The 26,337-nt window shown below is 27.0% G+C and overlaps 1 protein-coding gene and 1 pseudogene across 1 annotated transcript in view; one reads left to right on the forward strand and one right to left on the reverse strand.

The window, feature by feature from the left end:
- Positions 1-26,337, reverse strand: part of LOC136979051 (bromodomain adjacent to zinc finger domain protein 2B-like) — a 280,166-nt gene that overhangs the window by 113,035 nt on the left and 140,794 nt on the right. Inside the window, 8 exon segments of the mRNA XM_067274949.1 lie at positions 405-470; positions 6,347-6,462; positions 8,379-8,541; positions 11,833-11,937; positions 15,953-16,064; positions 17,801-17,867; positions 20,844-20,966; positions 22,117-22,243. Of these exon segments, the coding sequence (XP_067131050.1) occupies positions 405-470; positions 6,347-6,462; positions 8,379-8,541; positions 11,833-11,937; positions 15,953-16,064; positions 17,801-17,867; positions 20,844-20,966; positions 22,117-22,243 (879 nt within the window).
- Positions 1,708-3,786, forward strand: LOC136979023 (uncharacterized; annotated as a pseudogene).

Raw genomic sequence — 26,337 nt, forward strand, 5'->3', positions numbered from 1 at the left:
ACATATCTTGTTTCAAAAGACAACTACTTTAACACTTTCTGGCTGTTGCTTTTAAATTACTGAAGTCATTGTGAAAATTACTATGAATTAGTTTATTATGTTTAAAATGCTTGAATTAGTTTATTACTACTTTTATGATATTTCAAATGTATACTTGAAACTGATTTTAAAAGCATATATTTCAATTATCTGTATGATTAAGGTATATAAAAATTTAAACTCATTTATTTGCTTTATCAACAACCTAAAAACATTTCTTGTATGAAATAAGTTTAAGTTTCCAGAAAAACAAATTTTGATTTCTAATAATTTACAATCATTTTATTTTAAATGTTGGGAGTAAGTGTATAAAACTGAAAAAAAAATTTATAAAACAAACATTAAGATAAATGACTGCCACTAACCTGAGCTTTCTGTAAAGCTTCTTCACATCGCTGTCTCTCTAATTCTTCCTGTCTCTTTCTTCTTGCCTAAATAAATAATTGCACATAATATTTCATTCATAATAGCAAGTCAAGAAATAATTCATGCATAAATCAAATTTAACTTAACTATTATTGATTAAAAATAGTAAAAACTGACAATTAACAATGATGAATTATTTTATTTATCAAGGAAGTTATAAAGATTATATACTGTAAAAAAATCAACTAATTAAATTTCATAATTTTCCAGAAGATATAAAATTAATTAGCTCTTTCAATGTAAAAAAAAACAAAATTTTAATAAATTTTATTGCTATTCAACATAAATATCTTTTACACATGACAAAAAAATTAAACTATATGTTAATAAAATAATATGTCAAACAATAAATAAGAATGCAAAACATTTCTTAAAACAATGTAATGTAAAATCAGAAATTTTAAACATTCCTATAGAATAGTAATAAATAAAAGAAAAATACTAATCAATACATATAATAATTGATTACATTTGCAGGTTTGTAAATTTTTGATTTTGGAAATTATAATAAACATCATTATTTTTCTAATATATGATATAAATTTATTTTATAATTCAAATTCAATCAATGTTGCTCAAAAATATTACTTTATCTTTATAACAATGATTTAAAATAAATGTTTTGAATTTTTTCACTGGTGTTCCACAAATGAAGCAATTTATCTCCCTTCCAAATGATTATTATTTCCTTCTGTGAAATAATTTTAATTATTCCATTAAATAGCAATGAGTAGCATTGTTTATTTTATCACTGTTATTTAAAAAATAAAAGATGTGGTAAAATATCAAACAATTTTTGCATATATATCTGAATGTTTTTAAAGTATATAATGATCTTGTTTGAAGAGCAGAATACATCAAAAAAATTAGTGCTGTTTTATAGCAAAGCAAGCTCACAGAAAAAAGATGCTTATTTAAGTTATAATTGTTTAATAGTTGAAAAAAAAAAAAATTACATTTAAACTGAAAGATTATGAAATACACTAAATAATTTTTGAAGATTGTAAATTATACAGAATTCTTTTATAGAAGATAAAATCTGAAGTATTGGCATTTAGAACAGTAATAGTTTGTGCAACTGCATTTGCCATTGATTCTTCAATTGCTGCTAAACAATGTCTTACAGTAGGATGTTTTGTAGAATTTAATTATTCCCTGATCTGAAGGCTGACAGACTGAAGTCATATTTGACAAAAGAAAAAAAAATCATTTTTACACTTTATAAACAAGTATTAGGATGTAATGACACACTACCTAAAACAAAAACCAAATTTTGATTTTGCTGCTGCATTTTCTGATCATACACTGACAGCCTCAAACAATCATCAAATCTCTAATCATCCAGGATTTCATATTTGTCCAATAATCCATGAGAAAGCACTGCTGTTGAATCCTTTAACACATCATGGTTTCATTGCTTTTTCTATAATAAATTTTTGGAATTCAACTGCCATATTTACACACAACATAATCATTAATCTATATTTTGAATTCTTTCCACCATTGCATTGCTCTCCTTTAAAACCCACAATCTTGTCTGGTAATGCATATAAAAGAGACTTGTTTCATCACAATTCAAAATATCCCTTCTTTCATAACCCTTGCACATATTGTTTACTTTGATTTTCCATGCAGTAACATCATTTTGAACAGATGAGTCATCACAATACACAGTTATATATGATATGTTATGTCATGAATGAAACTTATCTAGTATCCTACCTGATGCTTTGAAGTCAGTCAAGTCTAATTATGCAACTTGCAACACTTTTTCTCAAATTATAATTCCTGATAGACGAATGCTATTTGTCCTAGCATGGCAAAACCAACTGTACACAATGATATTCTTAGCTAATCAGTCTGTTTTTCAAAAAGATATTTTAAAATCTTGACTTCCATATTGAGCCCAACTAAATAGAATTTCATCCTTCTTTAAGATGCCATTCAGTTGAGTTTTTCCAATGAAAAACTAGGCAGCTAAACAATGTAAACTTAACTCTTCTTTTTCTCTTAATATTATAATGTTGAAATTTACTCTTAGAAAGAAACACTTTTCTGGGAAAATTTCTGTAGCTATAATACATCACTCAATAAGTCTCTGGTCTGACACTGATCTGGCAACACTGTTGACAGATCCATATGATTTCTGGATAGTACCAACCTTCAAACGATACATGTCAAAATTTCGTGATATTCTAACAATTATTTAACAAGTTACATTGGTTTTAGTAACCCCATTTTTTTAATTTTCAAAACAATGGATAAGAGAATTTCGTGTGCTGATTAAACATTGTTTTTTAATGGCAAAAATACTGTTGAAGCCAAACAGTGGCTTGATAAGCACTATGGAGACTCTGCACCAGGAAAATCAACTGTTATTGACTGGTATGCTAAATTTAAGTGCGGTCAGACAAACACCAACGATGCTGAACACTCTGGTTGCCCAAAATTGGCAGTTGTTCCAAAAAACATAAAAAAAGTTCACAAAATAGTTTTGAAAGACCGTAAAGTGAAGTTGCGTGAGATAGCTGACATCTTAAAGATATCAGAAGGTAGTGTTTTTACAATTTTACACAAAAATTTGAGCATGCATAAGTTGCTTTCGAAGTGGGTGCCGCGTTTTCTCACACTGAACCAAAAACAACAATGCGTCGATGATTCAAAGCACTGTTTGGAGCTGTTCAAGAGAGATGAAAAGGATTTCTTGCAACGGTATGCGACAATGGATGAAACATGGATCCATTATTACACACCTGAATCAAAAAGATTGTCAGTTGAGTGGACAGCAGCCAATGAAAGTCGTCCAAAGCAACCAAAAACTCAAAAGTCAGCGGGCAAGGTTATGGCATCCGTATTTTGGGATGTGCATGGTACTTTGTTCATCGACTATCTTGAGAAAGGTAAAACTATCAATAGCGAATATTACATGGCACTATTGGATCGATTGAGTGTAGAAATAAAAAAAAAAATGCCCTCACATGCAAAAGAAAAAAGTGCTGTTTCCACCAAGACAATGTCCCGTATCACAAGTCGATGAAAACGATGGTTAAATTGAATGAATTACACTTTGAATTGCTTCCTCACCTGCCGTACTCTCCAGATCTGGCCCCCAGCGATTACTGGCTTTTTGCAGACATTAAAAAGATGCTCTAGGGAAAGAAATTTGGCTCAAATGAAGAAGTGATTGCCGAAACTGAGGCCTATTTTGAGAGCAAAGACAAATCGTGCTACAAAAAAGGCATCGAAAAGTTAAAGGAGCATTGGAATGAATGTATCACTCACGAAGGAGAGTATGTTGATGATATGATGAGTTATATATGATATGTTATGTCATGAATGAATGGAGACTTATTGAGTGATGTGTTATAACCCGGATAGACTGAAATAAGAATAAAAAAATAAACTGCTTTCTCATTAAATGAAATCTTTTACAATCTATTCACTGAAGATTCAAAAGAATAAATATGTGAATGTTATTGTAGACATTTGAAATTCTGTCACCTACTGTTTTGATTGATTTGTTTACTTTGTCCACTTATTCAACATCAATAAAATCAAGAAAAGTTTGCTCCGCTTAATAAAAAAAAATTTTAAATTGTTTAACAACTGTTAACCCTTTAATGATTAAGTCTGGTTCTCTCTAAGCTTATAAATCTATCAGTTCCATCCATAAAATTGAGAACAAAATGTGTAGAAATAAGACTAAATGCTTTGTCATGTTAACAGTGCTGGTAGACCACAATCTATTTGAATGTCAATGGAAGGCAAGTCACTATTCATCAACCAATTGTGTTCAACTAGTTTCCAATTGAAAACATTCTCAACATGGCTGATATCAAACAATTCACTGAAACCATACAGCAAAACCCACATTTATGAAATAAACATGTACATAAATACAAAGATAAAAAAAAGGAGGAGTCTTGTTAAAAGAGCTAGAGTATATTCCCATTCAATTTCTTCCATTATGGTTACAATTTTAGTTTCAAAATGCAATTATTTTCCAATTTGTAATTGATTCTCTTATAATTTTCAAACATGTTTTATTCAAACTGACATGACAAAGTACATGTATAGATAAAAGCATGTTTGATGAATGTATGAACAGATGGTAACAAAACATAACTCTAGGGAGAACCAAGCTGTTTCTCTTCTTTTTTTTTTTATTTCAAACAAAAGATGATCAATTGAGATTAATGATGTTTATCATAAAGAGTGTTTTGAATGTGGCTATTCAATGTGAAAGATCGTCAAAAATGCATTAGGTACTGGTGATAGTAGATCTATACCATTCATTAATGTTTTTAAGGAAGTGTCCACAACCATTAATTGGAAGATCTGTTATTCAGAAATAAAAGAAAGGTATAATTCAAAATATCTTTCCTAGAAAATTCAAAATTGTCCATTAATGGGAAGTGTCTGTTATGAAGAGTTTCACTGTATAAGTAAATCTGAGATTTTCACATAGAACAAAAAAGAGGTGGTTCTGGTTTAAAATTAATCAGCAATTGTTAATTTACAAGCATATCATTGAATAAAAAAAAATGCTTCTTGTAATATTTATTTTTATTAAAACACAAAAAATGAAATAAAAATTTTTAAAACTAAGACATTGTTCCAAAATGCATACAAAAATAAAACAGAATTATCTCAAGAGAGTCTACCAGAAGGTAAAGTTTTAGAAACACTGAGACAATACATATGCTTGGGGCAATTTATACTCAAAAGTATGGACTTTTTTTATTTTCAAAAATTCAAAACTTTCTATTAATTTATGGTTTTCTTTTCCAATTTAAATGAAGAAGGACATTGTTCTTTACATGAAAAGTCAGCAATAAGAAAATTAAAATCAATTAACCATTATAAAATATAAAAATTAATGAAATGTTGACTTATGTGTAGGTGTGATTACTCAGTATTAAATTTAAAAAAATGCATATATCAATAAATAAACATTCATGTAACATAGAAATACAAGAGGATTCTAAATTATTATTGGGTTTTCCAAGTCCTATAATTTTCCAACTGAAAACAACAAAACACAAAAATAAAACTTCTCACAGAATATAAAAGTATAACTCAAAAATTTTTATTACATATAAAACAACAGTGCAGAACGCTCTCTCTCTCTCTCTCTCTCTCTCTGCATGCCATATCAGATTCCTGATGTCGGCGACACCTGGCATAGGTTATTAAGAAGGTTAATAATGCGCCAAGGTGTTTTCTAGGGAAAGTTATACCCAGAGTGGTTTCCCGTTGCATGCTCTGGGGTGCAATGTTACGCAAGAGAAAAATGCCTTCCAAGAGGTCTTGTAAGGGAAACTGGCCCCTTATTCAGGTGTTACAAACGTGGAGAAAACCTGGAAAACTCCACATGGCCAGCCCATCCAAGAGCAATGCGAACTTGCAACTGAACTCCCAGTGTTCAGTGACGAAACCACTTGGCCACTGGTGTGCCTGCAGAATGCTAAACAACTAAAAATTCTGTTCTTTTCTAACTGTTCATAATTTTAGATAATTTTAGTTTGTTCTAATGTAAGTTTGTCTACATTACACTAAGTTGTTAAATACAATATTTTAAGCTGAAAAAAAGTTAAATCTTGATTGAAAATGTTTCTTTTGTTTTGTTAAATGAAATCACTGCTTGTTTCAGGAAACCAATTTTATTTTTTTCACATAAAAAGAAATAATATAAATAAAAATTCTTTAAAATTTTAAAGAAACTCTTGTTACATTTAGGATAATATATATATATATATATATATAAATAAATAAATAAATACAAATACCTTATACTATACAGATACAAGTAATCAAATATTTTAACATTACTATAAAAAAGTAAATTAACTAAATATAAATAAATGAAATAAGATGATACCTCAAGCATTTGTTGAGCTCTACGTTCTCTTTCTAAACGTAATTGTTCTAATCGATCAAATCGTTCTTGCTGTTTTGTTAATCGTTGATGTTCTTTTTGTTTTTTTGTTTCTTCAGCTAAAAGAAAATATTTAGAAAATTTCTACATAAATTTATAAGTTTATCAATATATACTAGTTCATAAACAAACTAAAAAGTCATATACAAGGTGGTAAAAAGGTCTCCCTGGCCATAATTTCAAAAACTAATAAGACAATCACTGTAGATCTTTTGCCAATGTATACTATATTAAGAATGTGCTAAACAATAATACAAAAATTTCTAATCCTTCTATCAAAAAGGGCTGTTAGAATCTCAGCATCTAACGAAAATAGAAAAAAATTGTCAACCACAAAATTATAGTATGAAAAAAATTCATATTATCATCCTTAGAGGATTCTGAAATATCAAATAGAATCTTGAACAGGATGTCAATATGACAGGTAAATGCTTCCTTACACAGTACAAATATATCAGTGCATAACACAAATGTAATGCAGGATTGATTAAATGTGCAATTAAGTTTAGGTTAGCAATGATATGGATATGCAAATGATCTGATTTAAAAAAAAATATCAAAAACAACTGAAAGCTACATATTTCCCTCAGAGTATATAATCATTATACACCGAGTGGACAAAAAATTACACACCCCCCTTATTTAAAAGTAAATCAGTCCGACAGTGATGTAACAATGCAGAGTTACTTATATAAGGTATGCTCAGCTTCAGACAATGTAGTTATCATGAAAATTAATGTCAAAATGAGTAAGATGAAAGATTTAAGTGACTTTGAACAAGGGATGGTCATCAGTGCAAGAAGAGTTGGTGTCAGCATCTCTGAAACAACTCTTTTAGGATTTTCTTGCCTAACAGTATCTAGTGTTTAAGAGAGTGGCATTTGAGGAAAAAAAAATCTTCAAGTGATAAGGACAATTCTGGTCAAAAAGGCTGGTGAACGAAAGAGGTGAAAGACGATTAGCATGCAGAGTCCGCAGCAACAGAAGGGCAACGACATGACAAATTACAGCTGAATTCAATGCAGGTGCATCACAAAGCATATCCCAATGCACAACAAAACACACCTTTCAAAGGATGAACTTTAGCAGCAGGAGACCATCAAGAATGCCTTTGGTATCACAGAAAAATAGAAAAAGGTGCCTGTTGTGGGCCCAGGAATGACAAAATTGGCCACTTGAGGACTAGAAAAAAGTAGCCTGATCCAATGAATCTCGTTTCATGCTCCATCATGCAGATTGCAGGATCAGAATATGGTTTCTAACAGCACAAATTCATGGACCCCTCCTGCCAAATGACAATTCAGGTAGTATGAATTAATTTACAGAAAATTCCTAGAAATGTTGTGTAGCACATTTGCATGTAGCCCAAATACATCCAGGTATCCTTGAAGTAGCAATGCCATCCCTAAAAGCTGTCCCAAATAGTGGTTTGAAAGGATTACACATTTGTCAAAACTGACAGATTATTGATGAGATGAAAAAACAGAGGCATATTTATCTTCTGTAAATCCAGTTTTAAGTTACGAAAAATGTTTGTCATTAAATAAACATTAATAATCAAATACAATTCCAATTCCCCAGTTGAAATGCAATGCTAAGATGAATGTTATGGATGTAGCCAATCATTTTATGATTTATGTAGTATAATATAATATAAAAGTTATTAACTAATTAACAAATGTCATCAGACCTAAGAAAAATATCTTGTTTAAAATAAAAACAAAACATAGCTGTGTTGATTTACTCAATAGTGCATAAAATAAAAAGATTAACAAGCAAATATGTTGTCATTTTTTTTGTACTGATCTCACACTGAGTAATGTATTACTTGTGGACATGTGATTTATTAATATACATATTAAAATGTAAATAAAAATAGGTGAAGATAAAATGTCTTATTTTTTTATTTAGGAAAAAATAGTGATTCAATATATGTTTTGAAATTAAAAACTAATAATAACAATTTCTTTATTACGTTGTTTTTCAGTAATCTGTGATTGTGTTTCATTCCATTGATTTCCTTGTTCTTCTTCTTCATCTACACGAATTCTTCTTCCTTGAACTCCTAATCGACCTTTGCGTGCACGTACTTCTTCAATTCGTGCTATAACTTCTTGTTCACTTATCATAACATAATCCTAAGAATAAATAAGATATTATGAAAATTCCATTCTTATGAAACAGTAAAAATGATAAAATTAAATAAACAAGTTCAGCCATACAATAATCTGATATTTATACAATGTAAAAAAAAAAAAAATAATAACATTTCAGAATTTGATTTTTTCTATATTAAACTGTTATTTGAAAAAAAATGTTTAATACTCTTTTATAAATTAAAAAATAATTAAATATTGAAGGTTTGTATTAAAATATCCATTTTACATAATACTGTTAACTCTTATTTATTAAACTTTTATCTGTTAAAGTTTAATAAACAAAAAAATACAGTAAGATCCTGCTTAATGCAGTGGATATGTTCCTAGATCACAAAGCACTAAACGAAACAACACTAAACAAGGTAATTTTAACACAGAGTAAATAGGAAAGGGGAACACACGACCAAAAATAAATAAATTTTATTTTAATTTTAACTTATTTTTATATTAATTTGCATAATAATATATGTTAAATAACACAAACATATCCACACAGATATGTAAAGTTCATTTTTTATGATGAAGATTCTGATTCTTGATTTTTTTTGCTGTGAAGTCATCTTGTGTCATTTGTTGCTTTTATTTTTTCTTTTGTTAAGCAACTGTCAGTAGCAGGAGATTGCATCCAAAACACCTCGTCTTGCTTTTGCACTCCTTTCAAAATCTGGATCATTCACTACAATTTGATCAATGATTTTGGTTATTGTTACCAAACTTTTATTAAAGAAATATGTAGAGAAATTCTTTGGGTTCTTTGTTTTCAGAATCATTATTTTCCAGTTCTACATGAATTCCTTGTTCTTCCAGTTCTTGAAGGTCATCTTTGGTGAGGCTCTCACCAGAAACCTGAGGTAAATCCTCAACATCTTGCTTGTCTACATCTTTTAGTCATGCTCTATCGATTATGATGACAATTTGGTCAACCTAAAGACAGCGATAGGCTCTTCTTGTTGAGAATTCTTGGATGCCTCTAACCATAACTTCTTCCACACACTATTCATGCATTTATCTGTTAATTCTTGCCAAGTAAAATCAATATTACCTATGGCATCCACGATGTTATATTTTTTCCAAAATTTCACCAAACAAACAGATTTTAAGGAAAGTACAGCACTGCAATGAATTGCCACCTTTTGCTGATTGATTCATGTTTGGGACTAATAGTATTATATACAAATCAATGAAACACCGAGATAATTTGAATCAATGTAAATTTTGAGCTTTTTTAAGCTTTGAGCAGACTGTATTATATCAAATCAGCATTAATCAAGGTAGTATTAAACGAGGTCTTACTATATAATAATTTTGTCAAACTTACAAAGTAATGTCAAAAATGGATCAAACCAAAATAGACTGCTTTGTAAAAACAGGGTATTCGATTTAGATTTTTTATGAAGTTCAAATTCTACAATAATTTCAAGGAAAGGTAGTGTTTCAATGGGTAATTTTGTCATGTGAGAAAAGTGAAAATGGAACTAACCATAAAGCAATACACTAAGTGAGTTCTTTGGTATACAAACTTTAAGAGTATTGCTTTTATATTGCTTACATCATGTACAAATATTGCAAAAATATTTTCAGGTAATATCAAATAATTTGTTGGCATGTTATATATGGCACAGTCAATTTCGTAACTTTTCTTCAAGTTATGCACCAATGCAGTGAAAACAGGTTTTGTTTTTCTCAAAATTATGCTTGTAATCACCAGAGAGTGACTTTATGGTTGATCCCATTTCTTCAATATGTAATATTATTGAAGGCATTGTAATTAATTCTCTTTCAATTTAATTTCTGTTTCAGTCAAACTCTATACTGTCTAAAAATAATACTAGATAATTTGCTGAAACTAAGTACAATATTTCAAAGCAAAAGCAGCTTTGACTGATTTGTTTTTTATTCAAGTGTTACTAAAAAACTGAACAAACTAAAATTCCGAAGGTTTGAACCTACATTGTCTAGCTCCAGTGCCTAGCATTTTATTCACTATGCTACCGCCATTCTTGGATACGAAACTTCCAAAGACTTATAAGCTAAACACTAAATTTTCAGAGGTCCATTTTTTTTATACATGCTTGAAAAGTGAGTCTTATTATTTGGACAAGGAGCTATTTGTGTTTGTATCCAAATAATAGGAACCCACTGGGTTATGTGCTCACCAAGTTTTGTTCTATTTGTCCATGTTGTATGTTTTGTTTCCTATATCTGGCCCTTTCCTTGCAAATGACAGTTCAACATGTTACTTCAGCTTTCCAAATGCCAAACTGATAAGGCTACAAGCACCTGTATTAATTAGTATGTAAAACTGGTGGCAATAAATAATTTGAAGTAATGAAAAAAATTAAAAACTGGCTATATGGTGGCAATATTTTTAAATTTTCCAAAGCAACCCCTGCATTACTGATTTTCCAACTTGCATCCTTTTGCTGCAGTAGTGTTCTTCCATGTAAATCATGCCAGTAAAATTTAAAACAATTCAGCCAATCTAAATTAAACTTCTTCTCATCACTGAAAATAACTCTGACCCATTCCTTAATCCAGAACATATGATTTTTGACCCAGATGAGCTTAGTCTCTTTGTGATGTGGTTTAAGACAAGGTCCTCTCTTCTTTCTTTTGAATTTAATTTTTCCAGATTTCAGCAAAGTAAAGTACAATGAACAGTTAACACAACCTTGCAAATGTTCTGTTATTTGCCTTAAAGAACATTGTTTTTTTGGCCAATTGAAATATATGCCTTTGTTGTCAAGTAGTCACTTTTGTTTTTCATCCAAAATTTGATTTTCCTGTTGAACTTCCTTTCCACTGCAAAAATTTACCTATTGTTGACTTAGCTCTATTTAATATTTGAGCCATTTTTAGTTGAGAAATACCTTCAACTGTCTAGGCATCAATTTTGTTTTTTTTTCAATCACTTCAATCATATTTTTTACCCATAGTAACAAACAACTTTCCAATGCTTCAAATGTATCAAATATTTTTGTAGAAAGTATTTTTTTACAAACAGTTGATAATTTTTCATAACAGTGTAAAATTTTTTTCTGCCAATTTAAAAAAAGGAAGATACAACTTTGTAGCATTTAATTTGTATGATAAACATAATTAAAAACAACATTGTTTTTTATCTAGAAAACATAACTGATAGTTTTGAAAAATTTTTAAAACATATTCCATTATATTCATTAAGAGTTACTAACATATGATCAAATAATTAATATGTAAAGCTAAACTAAGCTATTAATTATATATAAATATAAAATAAATATGTCTTACATCATGTCCTCCTTGAGTATGTTCTACAAATTCTCCAACATTTATTTTTGTACTGAATGTGAAATTTTCACGACTAATATCTGTAATCCCATGCCTTTGTAAATACTAGAATTAGAATTAATACTTTACTTACTTTGAAAATACTAGTATAAATTTTTATATTTTATAATATTTAATTATTCTTATAAAATATAATTTATTTAATATTATATAAAACAATTAGTAATTGCTTAAAGAATAAGTTAATAAAACTGCAAAAATTCATGAATTTACTTAAGTAAATAAAATAGATTTAAAACTATCAAACAAATATGTGATACAATACAAAAATTAAACTGATTGCAAATAACACCTGCACAATATATTACAGATATGTAGCTTTTAAAGTAAATTAAAGTTATTTTATTGTTTTTATTAATTAATATAAACTTTTACTCATTCTGAAAACTGCAAATATATAAAAAAATGTAAATAATTTCATTGTAAAACTGTATAGTACATTTAAGCAGCTGATATGAAAGAGCTATATGATATTTTATTTTAATTTAAGTAAAAATTAGTTAATTATTTTTCAAATCTCAAAAGTAAGATTTACAAGCTTTCAGTAATGAAGTCTGTATAAAATTCAAAAATTTTTATTTGATCTTTCCAGTTCAAAAGTATACAAACTTAACTTTAGTCAAAAGCTAAACATTTAATTCAACAACAAGAATCAGAAGAGAAAAATCATTGAGAAAATTCACTAGATTATTTTTAAAAAAATAGCTATAGTAATGCAATAAATGTTTTTCCAACACTACTGTAAATCATTTAATTTTTGATAAAAACATTAGTGATAGCTGATTCATTAATGTTCTATTCTATTAGGGTTTTGTTAATTTCAAAATTTCAGTTACAAATAACATTTTCTCTTTTATTCTATATTGCCAAGATTAGGTCCTTGTTATTTCTTTTCATTCCACAAAATAGAAACTCAATTCAGTAACAGAGTCAAAGTTTCAGGACATCAGAAAACTAAAAAATCAAGTTTCTGAATGAGACAGATAGGAAAAAAAATTTTTTAATCAATATTTTCAGAAATGAAAAACTGTGGATGATGATAATATAAAAATCAAATAAAATAAGACAATCAATTTTTATCAAGAAATTCCAGAAACTTTCTGCTTTTCACAATTAGTATAATTAAGTGACAATAGCATTATATTGTCTCTATTAATTTCCAAGAAAAAAATGATCACAACTTTGAAAAATGGCTTATGGAATTAAAAATAAGCATTAATATGTTTCAATATCAGTTAAATACTGGTTTCAGTTTTTTCTTTCTTACCACTTCAATTGCAATTATTTGTTTTATATTATCATAGTATTGATGCTCAAAGTATATTCTGGCAATAAATAAATATTCAAAAAATGCTCAATTTCCTAATTATAAATTTGTAATTTATATGTGAGATTTCTCAAATGAACAAGAAACTAAATTTAAAAAGTTGAACAAAATTTATCATCATAAAAATATATAAAGTTAAAAAATAATGTTAAATAAAATTGCATAGAATTATAGTTTATTCAATATTAAAAGTAAGTTATTTTATATACAGAAAGCTGTTTTTAATTATTGATTTATTCAAAGTAAAGCTCAAAAGTGCACAATAATAAAAACTTGATTACATGCTGATGATATGGTGATGTTGACAATTCTCAAGTTTTAAATAACAACACAAACCAATTTCAATGAGATAAAACTTCATTTTCTTTTTCATAATTATCTTAAGATTGATAACACAATGAAATAAGCACAAACTAAATAATGTTTCACTAAACAATTAAATTTCCATTAAACAATTCTAATATTGTAGGCTATAGTTGTACAGTACATAACTAATAGTCAACGTATTGATTACTAGAACAATCTTGTATACATTAATGTTATCTGCTGAACAAATAAGATTCTATTCAAGTGATCTAATACCAACTGTTTTCTAATATTTCTTCTAAAACTAATGAAGTATAATGAAACTTGATGATAATGAAGAGAAAAATCAATAGTTTTATTTTAGATATTATGAACACATGCTAGTAGATTTGAGAGATAAAGCTTCTGTTCATATCATTTTTCTTTCTCTCCCAGTCTAAATTTAACAGCTTATTTGTATTAGGAAAAAAAGTTTGTTTACTATTTTAAAAAATAATTTTAATGGTATTTACTGATCTTTTTAAACTTATAATTATAAAAGTTTCAGAATGAATCAACATTATGCATTCTGAATTTGATCCTCTCATTTGGAATCCTGAACTGGTAGAAAGCATAATTTTCAATTTAGAAAAAGATTTTCTCACCAAAATATTGAAAGTAAGAACAACTTTTTAATTAAAAAATTGTACACGTTGAAATTGTACCAACTTGAAACTTCACGAAACTTTTTATTCACACATGTATAATATACAGATAAATTTTGGTGCAGATCAATTTCTTAGAAAGATTCTGAGGGAAATTTAAAAATATTTTCATAGATGGTCATATACAACTGCTTTCATATCTTTTTATTCTTTACTGTTTACATGTTTATACAGTAGAAACTGAATACCTAAGATGATTTACAAAAAACAAACCAGAATGTGTAGCAGTTTACATAACAGAGTGAATATAATACACAGAGACAAAACTACATGTAACTGGAAATCACTATATCATTGTCAACTGTAGCACTGCTTAACTAGATCATGTAACATTATGTTAAATATTGAGTAAATTAATTTACCTTCAAATATAGTAATTATATTACAGTATTTACAGTTCATGGAACATTAAATGCATAGTGCTTGATATACCCACAAAACACAAAAACAAAACTTTCTAGATTATCTGAAATTTTGTTTATCCAAAAACTTCTGGTCCCATCAAATTTGGATAATCAAGTTTTCATAGTATTTAATTCTCTTCTCTCTAGTTTTCTTAACTATTATCAATTTTGCAAAAATATAGTTATTTCATATATCTATTTTAATAATATAATATAGGTATCACTGATACAACACAGTTTTGCACTAACATGGTTAAAAAATTAGGGGATATCCCCAAACAATGCTGTTTCTAGTTTTGCACTAACACAATTTGCAAAATCCTTTGTACAGAATTTCACAATTTTTTTTTATTTAAGCAAGCATCTCAAATTTGCCCACAGATTTTAGAAAATTGAAATTTTCAATTTCTTTTGTGCCTTTTGTCAGGTTTACTTCAATGAAAACTGATAGTAAAATTTTTTCTCCCTTGTTCTAGCTTTCCTATCAACCAGGTGTCATTGTTGTTGCTTTCAGACTTTAGCCATTAAGACTGGCACTGTATTTTCTTTTTATATAATAATCTTTGTGCTTAGTAAAATTTATTTAAACATTTTTATTGTTATACAATAGGTAAGTGTTATTAAACAAAGTGTTATCAAACAATAGGTAAGTGTTATTAAACTTTTTTTAACCATAGGTAAGTAATCATTCGTAAAAATGACAAAAGAAATAAAGAGGTATTCGAACTATTCCCAACTCAAACAATTTGTTATTCAAATGCAAATTCTGAAATAAAAATTTCTTGGTACTGTACTGAACAAACACAACCCTATAGAACAAATTTTTGATTAATAACATGTTTTAATTTTGTCATCCATATAAAAATTATGATAAAAATAACAAAAAATGAAGTTGTTGCTGATAATTCTGATCAAGATCAACAAAAACAAAAGCTAAGCAGATGATGATATTTTGCAAAAAGAAAATGCCCTAGTTTAACCAAAATTAATATTAAAGCATCAAACACTATCAAGTACTTTTAGTTGTGATTGTTAGTTAATTATTGATTGGAAATAAAGTATCAATTGCATTAATAAACATATTTTTCTTACTAACATAAAAGAGTAGTATACATTTGCTAACTTTTGCCATATTTTGTATTAGCCCTTTGTTTCATATAGCATAAATTTGCATAACACAGCATTTTTTTAGAATGCAACTACTGTGTTATACAAGGGATACCCATGTTAAAAAAATTAATTTTCCTTGATCAACAATCAAAATTAATCTATAGAAATTAATTTAAGTAAAATTAATATTTAAAAAAATTTTAACATACCCTAACTACTTCTGGATAATTTCGAAGTTTCTTTCCACACGGTGCAAAATAAGTCACTTCACCTCTAACACCGGATCGACTAAAACATCGTATTTTTGTCTGGCGTCGCCATCTATAAAAATGAATATAAAATAATAAAATAAGATTCCAATTTAAGAAATAAATAAATAAAAATGTTAGTATTATTTTTAAAAATTAATTTTTCTTTGAAAAAATTATAATACTTTTGAAACTTTCCCATTCAATCATAAAGTCTCCTTCAAGAAATGATATATTATTTATACTAAAATTATAATATGTTATTTTCAATATAAAAACTAATTCTTATCATAAAACAGAAATACACAATAAATGAAAATTTATAGACAATTTTTTAAAATAGTTTTTCAGAAACAAGTTCAATAATGTTTTGAAGTTTTGTGATAAAGTTTTTACTTTTGAAAATATCTAATACTAATGAGCAATTATTTATTGTGACATCATAATGCAAAGCTGCAATTTTTAATCATTTTTAATTTATTTCATTTAAAATATATGTTCTCCACTTCAAATTAGTACTGTAAAATTGCATGTATCTTGCCTCTGTACATCACACTTTTCCTTTAACAATAGAGTTGTGCCAGTCATCTATCTAACATGTTTGGGGGAAAATTTTTGAATTGAAATAACATGACTTCTGGTTTGCATTGAAGTTTGTATATAGTTAATCAAAGTCCAAACATGAAGAATGCACATTAATATAATTCTTTCATTCCAACACAATATAGTCCATTTATATTTGAGAGATAAAGCACTGGTGCAAAGTTTCTTTTGAACCATCTTCACTATACCCAATTGTTCTGTCAACAGAAGTCATATTAACAGTTATAATACACAGATCATATATTTACTATACTTGAATACTTTCTTAAAGCAGGAAAAATCAAAAACTAAATATCAATTAAAAAGTAATAATGAGTCAAAAACAACTTTTAGCAGATATTCCATGTTTTTATTAGAAAGATGAAGTGTGCAATTAAGTATTGTTTTTACATTTTTTCTTTTTTGACATTATGATTCATTCATGTTTTTCAAAATGCATGCAAACTAACTAATAATGCAAGTTGACTTTAATTGTTGCTGAATAATTTTCATATTTATATCTTATTGAAAAAATGAAAATTAAAGGAATAAATAATGTAAAGCAGCAAATCTAAAAATCAGCATAGTACATGTGAATGACTAATATAATTGCAAAAAGATAGAGCAAGGTATTTGCACAAAAATAGTAATATAGACAGATAACATATTCCCGATTCTCAAAAGCAGCAACTCTGAGAACCTCTTCATAAACCTCTGGGATAAATCTCCATGTACCAAAACATCAACTAAATTAAAAAATTTGTTAATTTCTTAAAATAATTTATTTCAGCAATAGGTAGATCATAAAATAATTGCTGAAACTGCTTTCTATCAATTCTTTTAAAATACAAATTAATAATAATAAAAAAACTATATTTATGAAGCTCCCTCAAATTTAATCCAATTTAAAAAGAAACATCCTGAAAAGACATTTACTATTATTATTAGACATTATTAAGACAAAAGACAAAAAAATATTCATTTGTATACTGTAAAATCTTATTACTTTTAAAAATATAGCTAAATAACCATATGAACTTGACTTTACATATTATTATTGTTCAAAAGTTTACAAGATTTATCTATCTCCATATTTACAGCATAAAAAATTATTATTATTAAATTTTTTATAACGATTAACTTTCAATTTTAAAAATAAATCTAATTGTAGTTCCTAATTTTTTCACATGACTCAAATATTTATAAGCAATAAAAATAAAATTGTACCCATATTCTAATGGAATGCGTATATCCTTTTCATCTGGTAATATTCTTTTCTTTTTTTGTGGACCATCTGAAAAGAAGAAAAAAATGTTATCTAATATAATATAGTAGTTTTCTAAATATAATAAGTGTTAAAATCTATTTATAAAAAATATTGTTATATAAAAATTTAATTTACTTGTAAACTGAAGTATATACTTCACATTGCATAAAGTTACATAATAAACAAACTTTAAAATTACAGAAACAACATTGTAAAAAAAATATTGTATCACAAAAATATACACTAACTACTTGTTTTCAATTTATTTTTGACCTCTTCTGTTTGTTGGAAATCAAAACCACAAAAATAACAAAAAATGTTCCAAATAAATGTTTAAATTCCAAACAATGTTTTTTTGGATTACATTTATAACAGCAACAAAAAATTAATATAATTTCAAATTAAACAAAGAAAATATATATAGGTAAGCTTTTCATTGTGTAGAGTTGATGTATTTCCTTTCTTTTCTTCCATTTCACTTTTTGAAACAGTAATGTGCACAAAAGAACTTATGATATAAAAGAAAATGTCAATATACCAATAACTTATAGTCATAGATATCTTAAAACAAATTTACTTTGCAATTATTTTCATATCAATGAAAAAATTTATCTTCAAAAAATAAATATACTAATGCTTTCAATGTTCTCTGCACTTCTAACCAAAACTGTGCTAAGGACAACTATAGCAGTACTATTTAACATACCTATTATTATGTAGAGTATATCCTACTTTACAATATTTTCATCTTGTTGATAACATTCTTATCTTGTAGCCAAGAAATGACTATGACTTTGACTTATTTGTATACCTTACTTTAATACAGAAAAACAAATAAAGATCAAATAAATTTCTAAGATTTAGAATTATCAAAAAAATCATCTATATTTCAGTTTAAGGTTCACCATTAGTCAATTGCATCTTTGACATTTCCTCTTATTGTATCCTTTTATCCAATAATAAAAAGAATTGTTGAATTGAGCTTAAAATTGCTTTAGAAAACTTATTACACAGGGACTTCTAGGTAATTGATCAAACAGAATTTATTAACCAAAAGAATGGAAATGTATTTCAGGCTATTTGCCCTTCATTTGTCCTTTCTTTTACTAATCTGGCAAAATAAAGTTATACAATATTATAAAATTACATTGAAGATTACATTTATTTGATGTATTACATAAATATGAATTAAACCATACATTTAAAATTATAATAACCAAGAAAAATGAATATTCCTTTCCTGACAGTGTGGATGAAATATGAAGGGGAGTAATGTTGTCCCAACATATCAACATTCACTACCTTAGGCATGTTGATATGTTGTTTTTTTGTAGTGTGTGTGATGAAACTGATGTACTTCAATTCCTGGGAACTCTTTGGTCTGTTACTAGATTAGCTGAACATCATTACAATATCAGCTACAACAAGCTCACCACCACCTCAGCCATTTATACTGCAGAGAGCAACATCCAGGCCAATTTACAGAATGCCACAATCATTAGGAGAGCCAAACAATTAGAAAACATTAGGGCTTTGGAATCGCTAGAAATATATATGGCTGAAAAACAAAGAAAAAGTATTCATTTCAAAATATAAAAATGAATTTCCTATGCATGGCAGGTATTACTTTAAAACCACAATCTGATACATTTAGAACATTAAAATTTGAAGCAATATCTGTTTAAATTGCTTGTAATATTTTGTACCACACTTTACAATAATGATGTCACACAATTTAAACCTGGAGATGTATTTGATAAATGTCATTCTAAATGCGATAATGTACTGGATATTGATTTAAAAAGGTTCTATATGAGGTTTTGAACAAATCTTCCAGGCCTGAAGCATAAGTAGGAGTTTTTCCATTACCAAAAGATTTTGTGCAATAAATTTTTCTACACTTGAGACAAACACTTCATGGATCAGTGAAGAACTGTCTTGTTACCCAAGCTTTACTATTAGCCCACATTATTACACTGAGTTTACTTTTATAATTATAACATTCTTAAAAACATTTGAATTTTCAGAGTGATAGACAAGCAGAGAAGTTTAATTTTGAGGTCCCACTAGCATTAGCACAAAACAAGAGTGTAAGACTATCTTTCATGGCCTTGTGTTCAGGCAGTAATTTCTTCTCTTTTGTAATGTAGGTCTTCTCAGGCATCTTCTCCCAGAAGAGGCCAGTTTCAACACAATTAAAAACTTGATCAGGAGTAAATACTTCACCCACTATAAAGTTTTTAAATGCCCCAAAAAACTTTTCAGCATTGTCTTTGTTAGCACTGGCAGCCTCCACATGCCTTACAACACTATGAAAGCAATTTCACTTCTTAAACCTATCAAATCATTTCCCTACTTGATTTAAATTCTTTACTTTGGACACTGGTTCTAGGAGTGTCTCACTTAAAGTCACCATAAAACTGCTTTGCTTTTTCATAAATTATTGTTTCAGAAACACTGTTATCAGTCAATTGTGTTTTGTTAATCTAAACTAACTGAATTTTTTTCATTTTTTCAATTATAGGTGACCTATTCACAGAAAGAACTGTCACTGATTCAGTTATATTAGTCCCTTTATTTTTCAATATAGATGATATGGTAGATTTTACCATATCATATTCAGTGGTCTAGTCCAAGATACAAATTCTACTTTCAAATTTCATAATGAATTCTTTTTCAGTTCAATTGTCAGTCTCACTACTTTCCTTTTAGGCTTGGTCAAATCATTAATTTAATCTTTTTTGGCCAACAATTACACTTATACTATTTTCAATGAAATTATTTTAAAATCACCAAATATAGTAATAAAATAACACAAAATTTCAGAGACTACAAATGATGCTTAGCAAATGAGAGCCAACATGACACTAACCCTATGACAAACTCGGACAGGACAGTTATGGTTCAAATTCCAGGGGAAACATACAAATGTCAAGTCATACAAGTAGACAGATGGAAGAATGACAGGGTTCCATTGTATATATATTTATGTAAAAATCTTACCTATCTCATCCAGAAACTGTCTTTTTGTACCTCTGTTTGTTGAAGATACATAAATGTTACTAGTTATGCTACCAGTAGCTGATTGTTCTGTATCATCAGTATCTGAATTTTCTAAGCCAGATTCTATAAAATAAATAAATGTTAAAAATCAATCAATGCTTATATTAAATATCATAATCCATCATATAAAAAATTCATTAATTTTCAGAACTCTCAATATCTCAAACTGATACATTAATAATGTCCTCTTGATGTTATTAATGGATTAAGAATGTAAGATATGATAAATTAAGACAAATAAATTATACTTCAATAAATATTGTTTACTATTTTCTTAGAAAAACAATGAAAATACTTTGTTTTGTTTATTGTACATTGATACTTTGTTTTCATTCTAAAGATGTTAAAAACAGTCAAAAACAGTTTTATTGCAACAGTACAAAAATGCTACAAAAAAGAATATCAGAAAAAAGTGCAACAAAAGTCAGAAACAATATTTTCCTGGAAAAAATTCTCTTATCACTTTTCTCTTAAAATAATGATTTAAACTGAAAAATGTTTATATCTGGATCTTTAAACTACATGCTTAAAAAAACAAAGCTATGAAAACGTGTACAGTTAATATGTTAATCATTCTGTAAAACTCATATTTCTCTAGTAAGAAAATTTTCAATGTTAATTTTTTAAGATAACATGCACCATAACATAGGAAAAATTAACACATTATTATTTATCATCTTGAATATATAAACACCTCAAAGCCCGAAATTTTATAATACCACCAAAAAATTGTCAGATTTAAATTGTGCTACTTTAGTACTAGTATTAATAATTAAATACTGACTAATTAATTACACAATATTTAATTATTAACAGTAGCAGAAAATTAGTCCAATTTAAATCCAGCCATTGTTTGATTTCATCATGATCTAGAAATATTAAATTAACAAATATTGTATAATCTTTAAACTGGAAAATGAGGTGTAAATACAGATAAATATTTTTGAAAAATTTAAATTATTGTTTTCAAGGTAAAGAACATTTTGACTATATTCTTATGCCTGAAAACAGTAATTTGACAATAAATTTTCTTCAAATTATATATCTGAAATATTTTCTTGTTTTTACCATTCAAGATAGTAAACAGTCATATTTTACTTTTAACATTAATTTTATTCTGAAAGAATAGAAAAGAAACTGATAAAAATTAATTAAAACAATGTTTTAAAATAATATACATTTGGTTTTTAAACAAAATGAAAAGGTAACTTACCTAGTATATTTTCTTCTTTAACAGTGGTCACTAGATCTATTTTTTTATCATTCTTTTTAGATTTATTAGAACTTTTTTTCCGAGAATGATTACTCTTCAAGTTTGATTTGTTGCAAAAAACTTCATTCTGAGTAGATGAAAAAAATTAATTGAAAATAAGAATTAAATTATAAGATCCATATAAGAACAAAAACTATATATTTATAAACGTGTAATTTATGAAATTAATAAAATATTTACTTTTCTTTACAATTTCACCCAAATAGAACCTACTCATAAACCAAAAATATAAACTTTAATGATTAATTTTACTGTAAAATTTTTATTGGAAAGACTTTTTAAATGCCAAAATCATATCATTTTCAGGTTAGGCAACAATACAATATAATTTTTTTTCTGTTTTTGTTTTTAATTTATTTACATTCAATGTATAGCTATATACCCAACGGTAGGTTTTTTTAAAAAAAGGAGAAAAGTGTATTTTTAATAAAATTTACTGCAATATTAAAATGCACACTATAGATTAGATTCCTTTACAACAAAAAAACCTAATAGAGCTTAACAAATATAAAAGTTATGCTTGATTATAGCAAACAGAAATAAATCTCAGAATTCCAAATCAGTTTACTCTTAATAAAGCAGTGTTTTATATTTGTTAAGTTTTCCAAAGAAACAGTTTTTGTTAATTTTTTTTATAAACTGAAGCTTTTCATACTTTTTATATTTCTTTTTATAGATAAAGCCAGTAAAAACAAATATATATATATGTTTTTTTAATTCCTGTAAGTAAGATAACTTTTTAATGAAAATCTTATTAAAATTTTATATCATACATACTATTAATGCATTATAAATGCATATAACAAACCTTTAAGTGTACTAATATTATCTACTTGAGTGCCATCACTGCAGCACTTTTTATCTTGTCTGCTGATTTAAATCTGTCACCCTTCAGTAGAGCTTTCATTTTAGTAACATGAATAGGTCAGGTGAATAAGGAAGTTGTGGAAGTAAAGGGATCTAATGTTTTGTCAGACATTCACAAACTAGCTAGTACAATGTACAGTACTTGGGCATTATTATAAAAAGATCCAGCTTCTTTTTTCCAGAAATGAAGATGATTTTGTATTACTGCATCACAGAAGTGCTCCAGAAGGTCAATACAACACACTCTGTTAAAAGAATCTAATGTTGAGAATCATAATGACCAGACTCTTCACATCAAAAAGTGTTGCTGATCGCACTCAAGAAGGTAATGCAGATTGAGCTGCAACACTGTTTATTAAGTGATATGAATGTTGGCAAAAGCAAGTATCTAAATAAAATATTTATTTGAAGATGTCCTCTGTAAATACTTTTACGGTAGAGTGTCGTTTATCCGAAAGCCGGTTAACCAAAAGCTTTCCAGTCGGACTGTGTCATGCTAAATCGAACGTTTTTGATACTAGATTAACTTCTAAAGTATAATTTTTTGTTTTTATATTTTTCAATATATTCATTTTGTTTGTACAAAATAAAGAAATAATTTTTAACGATACAATAGCCTCGATTATTATTATAAAAATTTTCGTTAAGCTTAAAATCGACGAAAATTCAACATTAAGCAACACGCAACGGAGAAAAATTTCAACATCAGATAAGTTAATATATTTTTTGTACATAATCGGTTATCCGAACAACCCAGTCCCCAATTGATTCAGATAAATGACGCTCTACTGTACTATTATCATAATAAAAATTATTTTAAATGTTTAGTCAGTATATTTCTTAAAATTAAACCAATGTTTTTGATCAATATTGATCTTTATCAGATCATTTACATTCTATAAATGGAATGTACCAAAGAACAAACTACAAAAATTTAAAACTAACATATATTTTTTTACATAATATGAAAAAATATACTGTGTATATGAAACTATACAGTATTAACTATATTTTTTGACATATGTTAGTTTTAAACTTTTGTAATGTGTTCTTTGATACATTCTATTTATAGAATATAAATGACCAGATGAAAATCAGTATTGATAGAAAACATTAGTCAGTATATTTTTTCAAAATTGGAGTTTTGTTCTGGATCTACAAACGTTGTTTACACTATGCTTACTGTACTATTATCCACTAATTGGCAGGGAAAAGTTTGGTTTATTTTTGACTATCATTTAAGACAGATGAATATATAATTTTCTGATTTCATTTCTCATAAATTATTCAAAATAAATATTATACTTCCAACAACAACGATAAAAAATATCAAACCAAAATCTAGAGTTTAAAACTTTAAATGTAAATTGCTCCGATTATTTTTTTATTTATGTAGTGAAACCAATGCATGCTTGACATTATTTTTTTAAATATTAAAATTTATACTTTAAAATACCATTATTTCTTATTACTTCTTTTATGCACTATCAAATTTTCAAGTGAAGATGAATAGAAATATGCTATTTGAAAACAGAAAATGATAACAGAATAAGCAAATGACTCAAAGAGGCAAGAATTATTCTTGGAAAAAGAAATGAATAATTCCAAAACTAAAAATTATTTGAAAGTATGACTTTAAAAAATTTAATGCGTAAAAAATCATTACCAATGAGAAAAAAATATATAGACATCATCTTCACTGTTATCTCCATCTATAATTACATCAATTAAAATACATAATATGGAATAGAAAGCAGCCTATGAAAAAAATCATATCTCAGAATATATGCTAAATATGCAGATAATAATGAAATCCATAAAAAAAATCATTTGTCTGTAATCTAACCTAAAGATGCTTTATCTGAATTATTAGAACAAAAATGTATCATTTGAAATGTCTGAGAACCGAACAGATGTTTCTCTCTCAGGCACAAAAGTTGACAGTTAGTCAATAGGTAGTTAACAAAAAGGCAACAAATTATGATGTCATGATATAATACGGAATAAGTTGAAGGCCAATAATTCAGATCCTTACAGAAATATCGTTCAATCCATCAAAAATGAAATAAATATTCAAATTCAGTAAAGCAAAACAAAAGTATTCCTTTGTGGTACATTTAAACAGTAGGCTACCTAAAATTAAGCATTTAATACAGATAACACTATGGAGCCAGAAATGCATGAGGTAATATTTGATACAGATGCTTTAAATAATAGAAGCAAAAGTACTTAAAGTATTGTTGATAAATTTGTAAGTATATAATACTGGATAAATTAGTTTCCAGTACTATATGTTTCTTTTTGGAAAGTTTTGTCATTCAGTAAGAGTGATTCATACAAAATAATATAGCACAAATTTTAATGTGTGTGTCCCCATTATTACAACAACTTCTTATTCTGAAAACACCTCATATATTCATTTGCCTTTACCATCTCTTGTCCTTAATAAATGGCTTATAATATATCAGAAGTATTTACTATTAAGCTGATTTCTCTTTCTGATTGAAATGCATAAAGTATTAAAATTTTTACATTATTTGAAAGTTAGAAGCATTGACTATATATCTTATATATATGTAGTTTTCAGTAATCATTTATCATAAAAATTAACAATATTTATAACTGTTCACTTTATTACTCATATACTTCACCTTTAATATTTTATTTTTATTCATGCAGAAAGTATATTTGCTTAAAAACTGATTTATTACAAAACTACAAAATGCAATATAACCATCAGGTAAATTAAGCCTTCTTTGTTCAATTAAAAGGAACTGAAAGTATTCTATTTCAATATCAATTTTCAACTTATTTAGAAGATCTTAGATATCACTTCTTTATCTTTTAAAATACTAAAAACTTCTACTAATTCTTAATAACATTGTAAAAACACTTGACAGAATTTATAATAGAAAATATGTATAAAATACTAAAAATGGAAATCTAAGTACTGATTTATAATTTTATGACATAACAAATCAACAAAACTTTACAATCTATTTCTGTAACTATAATAGTTTTAATAAAATCAATAATCAAATTAAAATGAAACCATTTTAATTTGATAATGGGAAATAAAAATGTTTATCATTATGAGAACAAATGCAAAACTGACAAATTCTAAAACTGATCATAAAACTTATATAACTGGCTTCCTAACATTCTTTACATAATATACAATTTTAAAATAATTCATTAAACTGATTATTTGAATCATTTTTAAAATAAAATATTGCATTTCCATTTTAAAAACTAATTGATCTTTAGAACACAAATTTCTTAAAACTTAAATAC

This window comes from Centruroides vittatus, unplaced genomic scaffold (assembly GCF_030686945.1).
Source record: "Centruroides vittatus isolate TY-2023 unplaced genomic scaffold, ASM3068694v2 contig_575, whole genome shotgun sequence".
NCBI lineage: Eukaryota > Metazoa > Arthropoda > Arachnida > Scorpiones > Buthidae > Centruroides > Centruroides vittatus.